This window comes from Dasypus novemcinctus, chromosome 20 (assembly GCF_030445035.2).
Source record: "Dasypus novemcinctus isolate mDasNov1 chromosome 20, mDasNov1.1.hap2, whole genome shotgun sequence".
In the NCBI taxonomy this organism is placed as follows: Eukaryota; Metazoa; Chordata; class Mammalia; order Cingulata; family Dasypodidae; genus Dasypus; species Dasypus novemcinctus.
Window position 1 is genome coordinate 27,292,659 of NC_080692.1, and position 19,217 is coordinate 27,311,875.

Here is a 19,217-nt window from a genome sequence, read left to right on the forward strand (position 1 = left end):
TATAAGTCAATGAATTTGTTAGAGATACCATTTGGCTTTTGCAATTAAAGGAACTGAATTTCCTAGTTCACACAGGCAATAAGTAAAACACCTAACTCCTTGAGCATTAGGTACTAATTCTTAGAGCAAAACAGAACAATGTATGCAGGTCTTTTAATTTTCTGTACAACAGAGTTAAAAATTCCTTGGTGTCCAGTCTTAGAATGTCCTCTATAATTTAATTAGTTTTACTACCATGAGCTACAAAAGATTCTCACTACGAATATCTGAAGACATTAGAAGATGATAAATATTAAGAGCAACTCTCTGTGCCTGGCTGTGGCAGGCATGATTGTGCATGTCTCTTGAGCAGTCAAGAAAGTCCTGGTTTACAGGGGAGATTTGTTTACTGGAAAGGGACATGGGTGTAAGTGGATGAGAAGATTTAAACTCTCTGAGAAAGGTAGTCCTCCTCCTACTCCCACTCACTCCAACCACCAGGAGACTAGTTATGGCTAAAATGTTAGTGTCCTGACAAGGAGTCCAGGGGAGCTCACTTTTGGCTAATACAGTCCTTGTATCCCTACCTGCTGGGGCAAGGCTCAGGAGAAGTCTCCATATCCATGGGACAATGAGGACTAGAGATCATAATTGTTGAGTACAGAAGTGTTCTGGTAATCACCAACGAAAGAGAAGATAGAACTTTGTCACTCAGTACATCTGAATGAAAAAATGACCCTGTCCTTGCTGCTTTTCAAGGGAAGCATAGGGAAGGTAAGTAGCTGGTAGTAAGTGGAAGAAGGAGTGTTCAGATTCATAAAGGGCAGGCTCCAGAGCCCTCTCTGTATTGGCTCTTATGAAATTCCCTCAACAAACACCTCACCTCTGCTCTCTCAGCAGAAGGTCCTTCTCTAAATGAGGACCCAGAAAGAAGTAGAGGTACAGGAATGGAGCTTCTGAAAGCCAAGTCTGAGGCCGACCTATGAACATCTGAAGAGAGATTCCTTAGAAGATATTTTGGTGGTTGAAATCATGTTCATCAGAGTTTAAGGACTTTCATGAATGTGGCCATAGATATCTCCAAAAATGACAGGGAATGGCTGAAGCTTGCTCTGCATAGTTTTCACATGAAGGGGATGCTGGAGAATTATAGATGTCTAGTCTTTCTAGGTTTATGCTTTTCTAAACCAGATATGAGACCTTTTTGGAGCAAAGAAAAGCATCCTCGATGACAAAAAAGAGAGATGAGACGTGGGCTGTGCCCAGATTTGGAGCATGCACATACACCAAAAAGGATCACAAAACCAGGATATTTATGAAGAAACATTAACCAAAGTAGTGATAATGGAAAGACTTAAAAGACATGGTCTTGGGAAACAGACTTTGGCCCAGTGGTTAGGGCGTCCGTCTACCATATGGGAGGTCCGCGGTTCAAACCCCGGGCCTCCTTGAGCCGTGTGGAGCTGGCCATGCGCAGTGCTGATGCGCGCAAGGAGTGCTGTGCCACGCAAGGGTGTCCCCCGCTTGGGGGAGCTCCACGCGCAAGGAGTGCGCCCGTGAGGAAAAGCCGTCCAGCGTGAAAAGAAAGAGCAGCCTGCCCAGGAATGGCGCCGCCCACACTTCCCGTGCCCACACTTCCCGTGCCGCTGACGACAACAGAAGCGGACAAAGACACAAGACGCAGCAAATAGACACCAAGAACAGACAACCAGGGGAGGGGGGGAAATTAAATAAAATAAATCTTTAAAAAAAAAAAAAAAGACATGGTCTTTATTAGTCCACATCAGAAGAAACTGGGGATGTAAAAACTTTCTTGAAAGGAAGCTGGATGTTCACATAGAAGAGAGAATATGAACCTGTTTGATTTTTTGTTTATTTATTATTTTTAATATAAAACTTTCATATTGGTATGTAAAGCTTTAAAACGATGAACAGAAAAAATACAAAATAATTCGGTAGCAAATCTGTAGAGAAATGAGTCCTTTTAATGAAATAAGTGTGAGATAACATTCATCATAATCTCTACACTTAAACAAAGTCATAACAAAGAGAATTCCTATGAATATATCAAATGTGGAAAAGACTTAGGCAGAGTGATCATCGTATTCAAATTCTGAGAATTCACACTGGAAAAAATGTTATGGATAGAGGGATTGCAGTAAAGCCTTATGCCAGATTTCACATCTAGTTCAACACCAGATAGTTGTGCCAGAGAATACATACTGGAGAGAGCCAATATTGTCCCAGAGACTACATACTGAATAGTAACCTTCTGAATACCTTGAATATTGGAAGGCTTTAGCAATGGCTGTATTGTTTTCAACAACAGACACTCCACACTGGCATAAGACCATGTGAATATACTGAATGCCAGATGACTTTTAGAGAGGGGGTATCCCTTACTGAACATCAAAGGGGTGTACTGGGAAGAAACTCAGGAATATAATGTTTGGGGGAAAGCTTTTAGCCATCATAAATCCCTTATATCACATCAGAAAATTCATACAAGAGATAAACTTTAAGAATATAAAGAATGGGCAAAAACCTTCAACCACAGGTGGTGAAGATGCCAGGTAGCATACATATTTTGGGCATCATCAGCAATTCAAATTGGAGATCCTCAAATTTTCCCTCATTCTCATTCCATCAACCAGTACTATATATTCATCCTTGATTACATCCTCCTTTGTCTAATCCCAAGCAAATTATTTTTATTTTATATTATTTTTTTTCTCTTTCTCCTCTCAGGAGCACTGTTAGCCCAGTAACTAGCTTAATCTTTCAAAAATAGAAAACTTATACTATAATATTTCAATAGAAAGATAATATATACATAGCAAAACTGGACAAAACTTAGAGGAAGAATGGACAAATTTATTTAAAGGAGAATTGGGCAATTCCGCAGTCATAGTAAAGATTCTAACATGTTTCCCTTAATACCTATATATAACTAAACACAAAAATTCAACATGATTCATGAATAAAATAAATGCAAAAATATCAAATGCACTTTTGTTAATCAGATTGAAACAAATTGAAAGAATGTTTTAAGAAATAATCTTTTATATACTTAAGAAATATGAAATATGTGTAATGGAATTTATGAAATTTATGCAAATTTCACACACTGCAAAGTAGAATAAAATTATTGTGAGAAATTAAAGATTTAAACTAGTGGATGTATATATCATGATAGTGGATTGGAGGAGTTAATGTTAAATAGATGTTAATTTGTACCAAATTAATCTGTAAATTTTGTGCAGTCCCCCAAATTTTTCCACAGGATTACTTTTATTTTAAAACAGAGAGCCTATTCATAACTTTATTATATACATGTAAAAGATCAAGAATTAGTAGTTATGGAAGTCTGAGGATGGAAATCTAAGAGGTTTGCAGTCTTTCTTTTTGAAGTAATATAATTGTTCAAAAATTTTTGAGATGATGAATGTACAATTTTGTGATTATACAAAAATGCATTGATTACAGATCTTGGATGGAATAGCCAGAAACAGCTGTGTACAATGGGGGAAACAAAGAGATATTGACAAGTAAGGAAATTTCTTGTTGTCTGTCTGGTTTTTGTTTATTATTAATATTATTATTAATTATTATTATTGAAAAAAATGAAAATGTTTTATTAATGATTGGACTAATGAAAGCATGACTACGTGATTATACCAAATATCACTGATTATACACTTTGGATGTATTTACATGCATTGTTAACATGCATCAATAGAGCTGATTTGTGTTTTCTTAAAAAAGCCAGTCTTTGGAGGGATGGGAAGCAAGTGGTTGAGCTCCTGCTTCTAAAATAGAAGGTCCAGGACTGGATTTTACTTGGTACCTCCTAAAATACAATACAAACCAAAGTAAAGCAAACGAGCAAACAAAAGAATAAACCAACTCAGGTAAGCTGTTCTGTCTCAGTGTTAGAGCACCAGCTTCCTTATAGGAGGTTCCGAGTAGTCAGAGATAAAAGATAGAAATGCTTTAAAATTCCTCATAAATAATAAAGAAAGAGCCCCTTCCATTTTTAAGAAATCCTGATCCAAGTATCTTAAGGACAAAAATTACAGGAAATGCAGTAAATGTGTTATCAGCAGGATTTCTTTCCATCTTCCATAATTCAGTAGAAAGAGCTATAGACCTGGTTTTAACAAATCTACTGAGAATAGCTATATTGATATTTAAATGATGTGACTTGAAGTCATGCTACACATATTCTGGTTTCATTTTTTAAGAAAAGACTTATCCTTTCTAAAACCCATTTAACAAAATAACAAACACATAAAACTGTAAAATGATATAAATGGGTCAAAATATACCAATGAGTCTTTTCTAGTGCTCTCTATGTATGCTTGTGAAAAATTTTAGGTCAAAGTATGAAATTTCCCAAAACAATGTAAGAGCACATGAAAATAAGTGAATTTGCAATGATGTATGACAATTAATGGCTCTTCCTATTACTGATTAAATACCTCTCTCCTGATATGTAATAATACAATGCATAATTTTAAATAAAAAATAGTATATTGTGAAGGTGGGAATAAGGGGCTAACAGCAACTTAATTTGTTAAAAATAAACACACACTTTGGATTTTGTAGTTTTGCTTTTTTTTTCTTTTTAAAACCTCTTTTTCTCTACTTTGAGAAAAGGATAAAAAATCATAAATTCAGAAATAGACTGGACAATTCTCGTCAACCATCCTAGGCAAATTAAAGAATGTGTTTTTCTACCTGCCACTGATGCAGAGCCAAATTTGCACTTTTCTCCCCTGTCTCTTCCTCCATTTTCATTGCCAGTTCATCATGGAGCGCTTGGGCGACAGCATACACAGCAGCATAGACATTGTAACTCTGAGGTGACATTTTCATGTCCCAAACACGAAGAGGTCGAGTCTCCAGAGTGCCATTTTGTTCACAATATTCCAATTTCATGATCCCAGGTACGTGCCAGTATGGACAGTCAAATATTATAGACCACATGTCCTGCATAAATATATCATGAGGATATTTTGCAGGCCGAACACTTTGGAGAAAATCTTTAAAACCAGGAATCTCATCTACTTGAAGAGAAAAGGATAAGCCTCCTCCAAGCCTGGAATAACTTTCAAGGCCTCTTAGGGGTGATGTGGTTATGTCCCAATCAGAAGTTGTGACCCAGACATTACCAAATGGAATATTACAAACTACCATAAATGACAATCTTAGTAGAGAATAGGTATCCCCAAGTACAATAATGACATTTATTGTCATGAGTCTTTCAGTGAAGTGCATATAAACTTCGCGTTCAGCAGAAAAATCTAGCACCCTCCCTATAAAGGCAACACAGAGTCCATTGTGGACCATTTCCTCTGACATATCCCTGAGGAAGTTTTCCCCTCTGATGTCGTCTGCAACCACAAGGCCAACCCAGACCCAACCAAAATGTAGCAGGAGTCGAATAATCCCCTGATGCAGAGCTGTAGTGCTCATGGGAAACTGGTAGAGAGACGGAAACTGGACTCTGTCGTTGAGACTCTGGTCAAACGTACCGTAGCTGATCTAAAGAGAACAGAAAGACACTACTTTTATGAAATCCTGATGTTTCCTCATGAATCACTTACTTTGTCTTACATCTTACATGCATAGTGGAAGAACTGAAAAAAATGTAGAAATAAATATTAAGAATAGCAATTTTTCATATCATTCATCACTTCATTTCATTATTCCCAGTATATGTACATAATTTTCACTGTTCATCCTGCATATATTCTTGCTCTTCCACTGTTCCTCATAACATTCCCTCTTGAAACTATTCTATCAGGCTTTTGTCCCCAACTTTATAGCACTTTCTTTAATTACTAGGTCATTAATTATTTCTAAACTGCTAAATCACATGAAGAATTATATCACCTTACCTAATCTATCACTGGCATATAGCACTATCCTCTTAGAAACAATTTCCTTAATTTTTTCTAGTATTCTGCTATCTAAATTTTGAGTATATATCACCCATAATCAGGCTTTACTGATTCTTCCTCAACATTTAATCCACTTAATGCATGAGTTCTTCAGAGTTCAGATCAGCATCTTTTATCATTTGTTGCAAGTATGAATTTTTTGAGTGATCATATTTAGCCACACATATATACATATGACAGTCAAATTTAAAGGCCCGCCTATGTCTTAAGCCAAACTCTAGACCCATAAAACCAATGGCATGTCAATGTTTAATCTAAATTTCACTGGTTAATAAGCCTCACACATATATCAGCTGCAGAACAATTAGTTTTGGAAATAATGGTCAAAATTCCTTGATTAAGTACATGGATGAATATTTGGTTTAAAAAGTTAATAAAAACAAAACAAAACAGAAAAGCCTACAAAACTGCAAATGCATTTTAAAATATATAGGTGAAAGTTTGTCAAGGTTTTATAGACATGGCACAGAACTTAGGAATTCAAGTGACAGATCTGAAAAATAATATTTTAATAGGTACATTCAAATGGACAGTAATTTGAACTGAATAAAGATGAACAAAATTTTGATTATTTGAATATTTGTCTTGGGTACTTATAGCCTCTACTTTCTAATCTAGATAGTTGTGTATTTTTTAATTTATCCAAAATAAAAAATAAAAAATATGTGGTAGAAAGGCTTATATTCTCTATTATAGTTAGATTTTGTGGTTTATGGAAGTAGGGTAAAAAGATGATTTTAAAAATCTTGTGAAAAGTATAAAATTACTACCTGCTATTACATAAGCAAAATATAACAATAAAATATGCAAAAGAACACTAAATTGGCTCATCGTCATGAGGAAATTCAAAACAAGGAGGAAGAAAAAAACGCTAATATCTGAATCTAGTTGGCAAATATTTTGAAAATAGTTGACACCCATGATGGCATGAAGGAAACAAACTTACATCATGTACTAACCACTGCTTATAGAATAAATTGATTCAATAAATGGCATTTCACAATTCTATAGTAAGCCTAGGAAACATGAAAACATTTAGGCAGAAATGGCAATACAAGGGAAATGCATACAGGATATTAACATGGATAAGTATAATTTTCTCAAAAACAGAAACAGAAACAATCTTTGTGATGGGAAAATTGAAGCAACCTAAATATCTAATTATAAGGAATCAGTAAAATATTTTTGTAGAGGTAATATTGTATTGCCATTTAATATGATTTTAAACCAGAACAATTTATCAAGAGAGGAACATGTTAATAAATTTTCATACAGTTAAAAAAGAGAATAAGATTAATTGTCAACAGAATCACCATTTACTAACATATTTATGACACTCTATATTTACATGGAAAAAAAAGAACAGATTTTTACATCAATAAATCTTAACAGAAATACTCCTTGGCTGATGAGTTCATACATTGCCAATATCTTTACCCAGCTTGTTTTTCTCCATTCTAAACATTTTTGAAATAGAAATTGTATTAAAAATCACGATTCTCTATTAAGAATCATTTGCATTTTATAGGAAAAAGAACAATTAAGCAACATTTTAAGAAATCAAATACTTTTATCAAAAAGTTTAAAGTGAGTAATTTTGGTGCTTATTGCTATATTGCAAATTAACCTGAGAGCTAGAAGTCTTTATTTACCTGTGGGACATTGTAGAGACTGAGGATTCTGGAACTCTGGGTTGATATTCCAGGTGAAAGTCCTCCTATCACAGCCATCAGCTTGTTTCTCTTCTCAGCCCTACAATTATAATTAGGAACTGGAGGAAAATCCCCTGAAAGCAAAGACATAGAACTCTCTATGGCTTTCATCTCAATAAAGTCCACGTTGAAGAGATGGAAACCCAGAGACATATTGGGTAAGATATGAGGATCCTTGTTGATTTCATCAAGAGCGAAAACCATGGCTAGGAGATGCTGGTAGTGCTTAGTAAGGACCCTAAAATGTAACAGAAAAGACAGAGCTTTGGATTTTGATATTTGGAAAACATAAAGTCATGCAAAGAAAGCACATGATTATATAAAAGAGTATCATATGTTGAATAATGTTGGTCAATTTGGTACTTATAATATCATAACGTGCCAGTTTAGGCTTTTCAAGGTGCAGCATGGATATGAGTGAGAAAGCAAGGTCTGGGAATCAAGGAAATGGAAAGCGGATCCTTAAAATTCAGACTATGTAGTACTCCTTCCCTAGATAACAGATGAAATTCATGAAAATATTCAGTAACAATATTTTGACACACTCCAACAGATCTCAATGCAATGGCCTAAGTCATTTTACAAAGAAAACTAATCCTCATTTGTGCATTTTGAAAATTGCTGTCTTCACATTTCCTTTCCTTTGGCATGGAAATGCCTTAGATGAAGTCACACTTACTTATGAACATATCTCTGTTCACTGAACAGAAGTGTAAAGTCACCTACTCTTCTATCAAAACCGGTCACTCTTAGAGAAAAGAGCCCACCAAGAATGAAGTCCCCATCTTCATAGTAGCCAGGAGAAGCATTTTCATGCACTGACTGCATAGGATTGTGTTCCTGGGACACAGAGAAGAGAACAAACAGCAGAGGAAAAACAAAAGAAAATTTCATATTAACATTGATAGGTATTAATAACACTAATAAAATCTCAGAAGCACATTGTATTTGGAATTCTTATCATAAATGATGCCATCTTTAGAGACTCTTTCAGACTGGACTCAAAACAAGTTCCTATCTACTTAATGTGGGGCAAGTTTATAAAGCATTATCTTAGACCTGCTGCAAGAGGTATGTAAACATTCTTTTCCTTAAGGGCAAGTGTTTGCTTTGCACCTGCTCAACCTTCAACTCATTGCCCATTTGCACAAACAGTGTGGATCTCCAAGGGGTCACTAACCTCCTGCTCTGCACCTGGTATCCTGATTCAAATAAGAAAATCACTTAATTGAAACAAAGTTTGACTCATACAAAAACTTGTAGCGATTTTATTATGAATTCTCAAGAGATGTTTTTATTTGAAGTCTATAGATTCCTGTGCTGAAATTGCTCCTCCATGTGTCCAGAGCCTCATCTGGACAAGGTTTTCATTATTACATATGATTTACTGAAGTAGATCATATGAGGTGGTGATTAGGAAAAGTGTAGCAAAGTGTAAAATTGTGTAAAGATATACCCTTTCTTTCAATATTTAAAGGCTTATATAATCTGAGAAAAGAATTATTCAGGGTTGTTCAATGAAAATATGAAGTCAAAGAATTTTCACTTGACAATACAGTATCTGATCATTTCACAAAAACATTTGTATTTGTCTTGTGTAATGCTACTTTCACTTCCTTTAAGGCTTAAAGTTGTAATGCATAAAAACAAGCTTAAATATTTGCTATTAAGCACAGAGATATTACCCCCACTCTTATTTTAACAGACCCTGTTCTTGAAAACAAGAATACAGGGTTCTTCATGGAGATCTTTGCTTCCATGCTAACGCAAACTCTCGCATTTCAGACTGGCGTGAGACTAGATCAGAGCAAACCAAAACAAAATAATTTGTAAACTTACAAGCATTTATTTTTATTTTTTGCAATTGGCGAATACATTTTGGAGCACCACAAGGATAGTAGATTACATTGTATCTTACACTCTCCCCAAGTCCACCCTGTGGGCCATGGCAGGACATACAATGTCCAGCATCTGTCCCTACAGTACCACCCAGGACAACTTCCAATCCTGAAAATGCTCTGCATCATATCTTTTCTTCCCTCTCCCTACCCTCAACACTACAGTGGCCACTTTCTCCCCATCAATGATACAATTTCTTCCATTACTAATCACAATAGTTCCATAGTTGAATATCAGTAAGTCCACTCTAGTGCATACTCTATTCCTCCATCCTGTGGACCCTGCAATGGTTATGTCCATTCCACCTCTATATCATGATGGGGCTTAGAGTCCACATGGAAAATGGATGCAATTCTCCTGCTTGCAGTTGTAGACGCTCCTGGCTCCCTAGAGTGGTGGTTGAATATCTTCAGCTCCCTGTGAGCTGGCCGGGGTAAGGTTAATAAACCAGATGGTAAGAGTTGCAAATCTGCTGAGGCTCAGAGCCTGGCTGTCACATGGACAGTCCATAGATTCACGTCTCCTGAGTATACACCAACCCCAGCGTCAACCACAGGTCTGGTAAAAGTAACAGAAGAGGCATGTGTAGAAAGGAAACATCTGAGTCCAATGCCATCACACTCAGGAACACAAATTCCAAAATAGGGCCCTTTGACATGGCACTGAACTCCAGAGCCATCTTCCAGGACCATAGAAACTGTGGGTCTCTGTAGCCCTCACGAGAACCAGTATCTGGGCTTGTATCTACTTTGCCTATTCCTGGGACCCTGCTGAGGTGTGCATAAGTGCAACCTCTATGATGACCTCCTGACTCTTTTTTGAAGACTCATAGCCATATAAACTCATTTGTCCTTTCCATTTCCTCCTTTTATCCAAGGTCAAAAAGCAGTTTCTCACACCTGATATTACATGCAGGCTGAGATATTCTGCTGGTCTGAGTTGACCCTTTGATTCAAGGTCTTTATGTAATAGCATCATCAGCTGGTGCTTGGCAGTAATCCCTCAGCTCCAGGGAGACTCATTCCTGGGAGTCATGCCCATGCTGGGTGGAATGTAATGCATTTCCATTCTGAGTTTGGCTTAGAGAGTGGCCACTTTTATGCATCTTTGAGGCTCTCAGGAGGTAACTCTTAAGCACACTGTGTCTTTAGGCCTAGTCCATATTTCAGGCACACAAGCTCATAAGCATAGTCATCAGTATCAAGAGCTCATTGCTGGACCATCCTCCTCTATTGGGCTTTGCCCTTGCACTGGGAGAATTGTTATTGTTCCACTGGGGAATGAGATAGAGCTCCCCTGGCTAGGAACTCAGCACTCCATCAGTTGTCATTTTTAACTGTAACCTGCACTTTTATGATGATTCAAATTCTACCATTCTGCACAAAGGATGTAGGGACTGGCCCTCTACACTCAAATTTTATTCATATTCACAACTCCTCTCCCAAAATCAAACAAAAACCCAATTCAAAGTATACATTAGGTAATCAAACATGCCTGACCACATTGTCTAAAGAAAATAGTCCTTTTAACAATTTAGGGAACTTGACAATTGAGAGATTTTGGGAAATGAATTTTTTCTAGGTAACTGAACTTTTCAATGCACTTTGGAAATACTGTACAGTTTTGTTGATTTAATAATTTTTGTTTTGTAATTTGAATAACTGATCAATGGATTAATACATGATTTCTCACCCCAGGATATGACACTTTGGGGGACTATCTTGTGCATTGTGTGATTTGTCAACACCCTCTGATTGTACTTACTAATACCCGAAGGGACGTTTGGTCATTTCAAACAAAAGACAACATATGATTTTAAAAACTACAAAAAAGTAATCAACATCAATAAAGAGTGCTTTTCACAAAGAACAAATAACACTCCTATAATTTTGAAATATATCATCAGCCAGAGATAGGGGCACAGTAGGTTCAAGAAAATCATCAATTTCACATCTCCCCTCCAGAGCTACTCACCTCCAGACCCACTTAAAAAAATTCTAATAATATCACTCATGCCACCCAAAATAGAGGGAAGCAAGCAGAAGCAATGAATAGGAAAGCAAGATGAAAAAGTTGAATGGTCTTTTAAAGTAGGGAGCCCAGCAATCTGAGAGGGGTGCTGGTCTTAGAACATCCTCCTGCATTGGCTTTATAGTGAAACTGCTTGTTATGGGGAACTGAAGCCCACTAGTGAAGGTGCCCTCGCTCTGTCTCTTCCAAATGGGAATAAATTGTCTTCCAGTTAGAACCGCTGTGACTTGTGCTGTGACTGGCGACCTGTATTAGAATAAGGTGACATTTCCTTCAATGTCATCTTCAGACTGACATAACCTTTGTCTTTCGTCGGAACTTGATATATTTCATTTTATATGTCTGCTTGATTTCCTCATCAACTTCCATGGACTAGTTTTAAAATACTATTGAAATTGTGTAACCTACCAAATTTATATCTCTAATAAATAATTCTCCTCTCAACTCCAATTTCCATCTTCTAATTGTATAATTAACATTTAATTTTCAAAATCCTCAATTTTCAAAATTATTCATTTTAGGACTCATGAAATCCAAAAATGAACTCTTAATTCCTTTCTTCACAACTCCATTTCTTCCTTACACTTCCCATATCAGAATATTGTTTAATTTTCCTCAAACCTGGATCAATCTGTACTCTAGGAACCATTCTTAATTCCCTCTGCCTCCACAAGGAAATCAGAACTCTCATTAGACAGAGAAATTTTTCATTGATAAAAATCAAAGAAGTCTTCCTTCGTCCAGTCTATATTTGACTAGAAAATTGAAGTATTTTGTGATACTTTTTCAAATCAACCTCATTCCAACCCAGCACTGATTTCTGGAACACTATATCTCTGCCTACCAATTCTTTGATACTTTGAGCCCCGTGCAGTGTAGTTGCAATAGAAGAGGGTCTGTGCAGTCCTGAGGATGGGGAGGTGAGCAGATAGAGAACTGAAAGACACAGAAAAGTGGGGTTCAGGTGGGCTGTGAGTAGCTGCAGAAGCACAACAGCTACCACACTTGCCCATCTTGATTATGCAGTTTATTTTATACCCGTAGCACAAACAGTGCATACCTCTCTTGTTACTAGGTCATTATGACCAACTGTACAAGTTATTCTTTGATCTTTTTAGTCCTCTGATAACAGTTTTCTTAGACTTCATTATCCATAATCAACATAGGTTTGATCAACACATAACCTTGCCCAGGGGTGCCTCCTTCCTTATCTCCAGTCTCTCCAGGTGCACTTTCATGTTTATCTATGCACTTTTTGTGAACCTTGTAGCCTGCTTTTGCAGACCTCCAGGATTCTTGCTTTGCAGGGCTCCTCATTTATACTCCTTTTTTTGTTATAAAATTAAGAAAAAGGTAGCCATGTATGACTGTGCATGTCTTAGGTTGGCCTCCTGTGAGGCTCTTACCAGTCATTGACTGGTGAGGAGAGTAAATTTGCCACAGGCAGCTCTTTTTCACAGTACTGTTCACATCTTGTTAAGTCACAAGGCCTTCTGAGTTAGATGTATCTGGGTGCTTTCAGTTTGTATGCAGTATATTTGACATTGTAAATGTGCATGAATTATAGGCAATAGGTACCAGAGAAGTAAGAAAAAAGAGGCCAGGGCTAATAAATACCAAAAGTAGTTAGTATGTGCCGTCACCCTTCGGGCTGAAGTGTGGTTTGCTGGCCTGGCAGGGGAGCGGCCGCGGTAGGCCCAATTCCAAGCCGCTGCCCCCATAATAGGGTGGCTGGTCGGTCTCACCGCCACCCCTGAAGGGAGCTCGGCATGGGCGCAGAGTGCCCTTGGGTCTCCCCTTCTTGGCAGCCATGCTTCCGCGGCCGCCCCTCCTCCCGGATAGCGCCACACGATGCCTTATGAGGCAACACCCTTCTTCTTCTTTCTCCCTGCGCAGGCGCAGGGCGGAAAATTCCAGTCTGCCCTTCCCCCCACCCCCAACAGCAGCAACAGCCAGGCACAAGGCGGGAAACTCAAGTCTGCCCTCTACCCCAGCAACAGCAGCCACCAACCACTAAACCCTGCCACTTCCCCCAGCAACAGCAACAGCCAATCCCTAATCACCACCCCTCCCCCGTCCAGTACCTCCCACTGATCTTTCTCCGGCAACCAATCAGAACAGGGCGTGGCTTTGACCAATCAGCCTTCCCCAGCCCCTATAAAACTGTTGCCTCTCCCTCAATAAAGTTGGACTTGCGTGTTTACCTTGTCTCCGTGGTAGTTCTTCTGCCGTGCGCCCTCCAGTCCTGAGAGCCCCCGACAAGGGCCTGGCCTCCCTTGTCCCTAGTTCGTCGCCTGCTTCTCCGGGTGACCCCTTCGTCGCCGGCTTCGCTGGGCGACCCCGTCAGCCGAACCGCGCAACCCCTGTGAGACCGACCCCTCGTCTGCTGCCGGACCGACCCCTCGTCCCAAGCGGGACCAACCCCTCATCTGCAGCCAGACCCCACCTCTACCAACCGAGCAAACCGTCGCAAGTGTGGAGGTCCCAAGTGGCAAAATTATGCAAACTGTTTAATAGACTGCAAGCAACAGCTACAGGATTTAAGGTAGGGAGAAGAGCCAATTGAAGGGCTAGAATTTCATCATTCAGGGTCTGTAAAACTATACTAATATTTTCATGATCCCAAAAGCCTTGTAAATGGAGATGGATGGTAGTCCAATTCCACTTTGTATCGTTGAATAATATGGGGGCAACACAAACAAAAACATATTGAGGATGACAGTGTAAATGCATTCGATATTGTAAAGCATCAGCTTGATTACCCAAGGAGATGACAGTTTCTTTTAAAACATTTATTTTTTGTTCCAATTTGTAAACAATATGTTTTTGATCTTGAAGACCTACAGAAGCATTATGTGCTAAGTAGTTAACAAAATGTGCGGTTTGAATGTTTTGAGAAAGCGCAACTCCAGAAGTAATGGAGGATGCAATGACTGTTAGAAGTGTGATAATGCCGGCTACAATTAAACCTAAGGCTTGAAGATACTGGGGGACTAATAGCTGTTGGATGATTTGCAGTGTTCTCTCTCCAGTGTCACTATACCAGGGGGTGTTTAAGCTTGTGGGAAGCATAACAAAAGTAGACTGATGGAGTAACAGGAGATCATCATCCCAATTAGCAGTAGTAGCACAGTTAGTTATATTACAATGCAAACAGCATACGTAATAATACCCTTCTACCTTTGAAATGTTAACATTTCCCACTATGATAGCTATGGTGAGGGCACACAGGCCCAAAGTCCTTAGGCAGACATATACCACAAGCTTGCATTTCCAGGATTTATGAAGTTAATATGATGCCTGGCAGCCACCAATTGTCAAAGGTTTTGTTGGAGTACTCATTCTGGGCTTGTGAAAACATTGCCAACAAAATGTCTGGTGGACTTAAGATGGACATGCAGATGCTTACAGCCAACACGCTGTGCGCAGATATACACTACCTTATGGAGTCCAGCGATATGAACATAACCACATTGCTATTAAGAGTGAAAAATGCAATCATCACGTGGTGCTGTGGCTTGTTAGCTTTTCCCATGCTTCTTCCCCTTTTTGTTTAATTAAGCAAAGTTTTAAGAGTGTTATTGGCATCTTTAATGATAGCCTGTCCTTGGGGGTTGTATGATATGCCAGTTATATGCCAGAAAATAGTAGCTGTCTTGTTATAAGAGTTCCAGTGCAGGGTCTGTAGCAGTGAAAGCATACCTCATTCCTCCTAAGAGCAAGAGGGGCTAATGTCATAGTCTTTGGGGTGAGCATAAAGGACACTCATGGGTGATGTTCACGAGCTGGTGGAACCACTCAGCTTCTTTTCAAGTCTCAATGGTATGGCTCTGGATTTTACGAAGGCATCTGCCTCAATAGTCTTGGAAAGTGTTGTTAGAGGAGTGGGCAGGGACATGACAGATAGTTACCTGTTACTATTAGCAGGTATCCCGGCTGTTTTTCCATAGATGTGAGGGTGATTTACAATAATCTATCATTTCTGTCTTGCTTTTCATATTTGCAATCCATCCCTGGATAGAGATGGCAGTCTTCAGAGTGACCAGGCACTATTGGATTAAATCTTTCACTTTCAGCAGGGCCTCCTATGCTGCACACAATTGCTTTTTTATATTGTATTTTTGGCTCTTTCCAGAATTTTGATTAAAAACAAAGGGGTACCTGTTTACAATTTTGCCTTTGCCACAAAACCTACCTAAAACCAAATATTGGGGCTCGCTACATCCAATTCAAAGGCTAAGTTAATGTCCACCCTTTGCCTCCATTTTATTATAATATAAAGCATCTTGGTGGAGGTTTTCCTACTTCCATGAGGGACATTTTCTCAATTAGTAAAAACAATGGTTTTAATATTTGAGCTAAATGAGGAATGAAAGATTTTTTGTATTTTAACAATATTATGAACTCTATTTTTATGAGAAAACATTGTACTTATTAACTAAAGCAGAGGGTAGGGTTTTGTTTTACCCAATTAAACAACATTTAAGAATTTGATACAGCAGCAGGGACTTTGAAGTCTATTTTAGGCATTTAAGATAAGATACTGGAGGTGGGGCAAGATGGCATCTGAGTGAATACACCTCATAATCTCTCCTGCAAAGAAACGGCTGACTAGGGTCAAGGTCCTGCTGGACAGGGCTGTTTTGGGTGCTTGCAAGGCAGGAGGTGTCTGGACATTGATTTGGTGACACAGTGACAGGAGAGATTCTTGGAAGTGGTAGAATTTTGGGTCTCTTACATGGAGGTCAGAAGTTGTGGGCAGGACTCTTCCCCCTAGGGTTGGTGGCCCGGCTGCATGATTCCTGAAATCTTTGTTGTGTTGAGGTGTTCTCAAACCCTGAGCGGGCTGTTTTGGGGGCTTGCAGGGCAGGAGGTGTCTGGATGTCGATTTGGTGAGACAACGACAGAAAAGATTCCTGTGAGAGGTGGAATTTTAGGTTTCTGACATGGAGGTCAGAAGTTGTAGGTAGAACCCCTCCCCCTAGGGCTGGCGGCCTGACTGCGACAATCCCTGAAAACTCTGTTTTGTTACAGTGTTCCCAAACCCAGTGTTAACTGGGTACGTGGTTCTCAGGTCTGTATCCCCTAAACCCTGGTAGCCCATGCTCCAGAGACTCACTCACCTTCAGTCTGCAATATCACAGACCTCCAATTCCTGAATCCACCATAACCTAAAGTCCATCTGAGGTCCTTGATTACCCTAGCCCTCCGCATTTTGTGTTGTTGTTGTTGTTTTTTCTCCTTTAGTTTGGAGGAGTATACCAGCTGAACTGGGGAGAGTCTGGGAAGAAAGGAGAAGCGAATCTGCTGAGGAAACCCAATTTACCTAGACGTCCTGGGATAGGAAACTTGGTCTGGATAAGGTGGAGTCAGAAAATCAATTAGACCTACCCTAGCATACCTAAGGGGGAGGGACTGTAGGAGGTGCTATCCAAGCATGCAATAGCATATTTGGGGTTTCTGGTGAGGTGTAGGTGCTCTCATGATGGAAATAAAGAATCATAGTCTTCTGTGTTGAGTTGGTTCAACAAGGACCCACTTAAATCTCCTACTGGACCTCTCAAGCAGCTTTCCTGCTGCCCTGGGAGAGAGAGAAGAGAAGAAGGGAGAAAAGAGGAATGTCAGATCCCTAAGCAATTTATTTAACTGCAAAGAGGATTCCTAGCTTGAAACTTTGGTTCTTTTCTTTCTTTCTTTTTTGTTTTCTCATGGTTGCTAATATTGCATTGTCTCCTGTTTTTTTCTTCCGTTTTATCCCCCAAGGTCCTTTTTCACTTATTTAGTTTTTTTCTCTTTTTCATTTTCTTGCTTGTTTCCCTTTTATCTTTGTCCCCCCCTTTTTTCTTTGCAACCCCTTTTTTCTCTTCTCTTTTTTTCTTTTCTCTCTTTTTCTTCTTGTTTATTTTATTTTCTTTATATAATAGGTGCTGCATGGAGCACTTCATGTTTGCTGTGTTTCCTCATCCTCCATTTCCTCTTTTCTGTGTGTATTGCTTTTGGCCACCTACACTATCCACTTTCCCCTACATCTTTCTCTCCTCCATCATCAACTGTTTCTCTTACATTCAACCTCCCTTTCTTTGACCCCCAAATTGTCTGACATTTTTTTCTAATACCTTTGTTCTCTTTTCTGTCTTTTTTCCACTCTTAATATTATTGTCTTTCTTTTCTTTTTCCCTCTCTCATGAAAACACTGGCTTTTTAATTCATACTATATTCCTCCTCACATTCAGTTGACTGTATCATTATAGGTACTCTACTTACTGCTATAACTCTAACAACTTACATGAATCTAATATCCACTCTTGTAGATCTCACATTGTTGCTCTGTTAACATTTATTACCAACACTACTTTATACATTTTCTATTCTTACTCATTTTGCTTTCGCTGGCCCTAATATTTTCCTTCAAAGTGAACTTAGCCAGCAACAAGAAAATAGAGTAAGAAGAACAAAGTGACAAAGAGAGGACATAACACTTATGCATGAACAACAACTAATTAAATCCCAAGACTAGACAAAGAAGCAAAGGAACTGAATAAAACGGTCAAGATAAAATGATGATCAGATAGCAACAAAAAACTACAAAACTAACCAATAATCAGGAAAACATGGCCAAATCCAATGAAGAAACAAAAAACCAGGAAGAGGAGCAGAACATCAGACAAGTAATTAAAGATCTCCAAACATATATCAGAGACCAACTTAATGAAGTAAAGGAAGAGATTAGCAATATGAAGAAAACACTTGGAGAGAATACAGAAGAAATTGCAGACAAACTTGAAAAGATAACAGATATGATGGTGATGAACACCTCAGTTCAAGAAATCAAAAATACACTCTCAGCAAATAGCAACAGATTAGGAGAGGCAGAGGAGAGATTTAGCGATGTGGAAGACATTACATCTGAAATCAAACAGATAGTAGAACTGATCGATAAAAAGATAGAAAAAATCCCATTGGGACTTAGGGACCTGAATGGCAATGCAAAACACACAAACATATATATTACAGGCATCCCAGAAGGAGAAGGGAAGGAAAAGGGGACAGAACGGGTGTTTGAGGAAATAATGGCTGAAAACTACCCAAATATACTTAGGGAGATGGATGTATATGTCCAGGAAATACAATGCACTCAAACACCATAAATCCCAACAGGCTAACCCCAAGACATACAATTGTCAAATTATCCAATGCTCAAGACAAAGAGAAAATTCTAAAAGCAAGAAGAGGAAAGAGAAACATCACATACAAGGGAGGCTCCTTAAGATTAAGTGCTGGTTTCTCATCTGAAACCATGGGGGCACGAAGGCAGTGGTGTGATATAGTCAAGGTACTAAAAGAAATAGAATTCCAACCAAGAATACTCTACCCAGCTAAGCTAGCATTGAAAAATGATGGAGAGTTCAAAATATTCACAGATAAACAGAAATTCAAAGAGTATGCCAGCAAGAACCCTGCCCTTCAAGAAATACTAAAGGGAGTTCTGAAGGAAGAAAAAAAAAAAACAACAGGAGAGGCAGAGATGGAGGAGAGTGTAAGAGCAACAAAAAAGATAAAAAGAGAAGGAAATAAACAAACAAAATATGACAAACATGAGTCCAAACAAACTATGGCTAACATAAATAAT

The 19,217-nt window shown here is 38.6% G+C and overlaps 1 protein-coding gene across 1 annotated transcript in view; it reads right to left on the reverse strand.

The window, feature by feature from the left end:
• LOC101422083 (vomeronasal type-2 receptor 26-like) overlaps nt 1-9,417 on the reverse strand; it is a 28,463-nt gene extending 19,046 nt beyond the window's left edge. The window contains exons 1-4 of the mRNA XM_004455287.3: nt 9,343-9,417; nt 8,337-8,497; nt 7,598-7,895; nt 4,720-5,526 (exon numbers count right to left, since the gene is read on the reverse strand). Coding sequence (XP_004455344.3) covers nt 4,720-5,526; nt 7,598-7,895; nt 8,337-8,497; nt 9,343-9,417 — 1,341 coding nt within the window. The remainder of the gene's footprint in view (nt 1-4,719; nt 5,527-7,597; nt 7,896-8,336; nt 8,498-9,342) is intronic.
• Nucleotides 9,418-19,217: the final 9,800 nt, after the last annotated feature.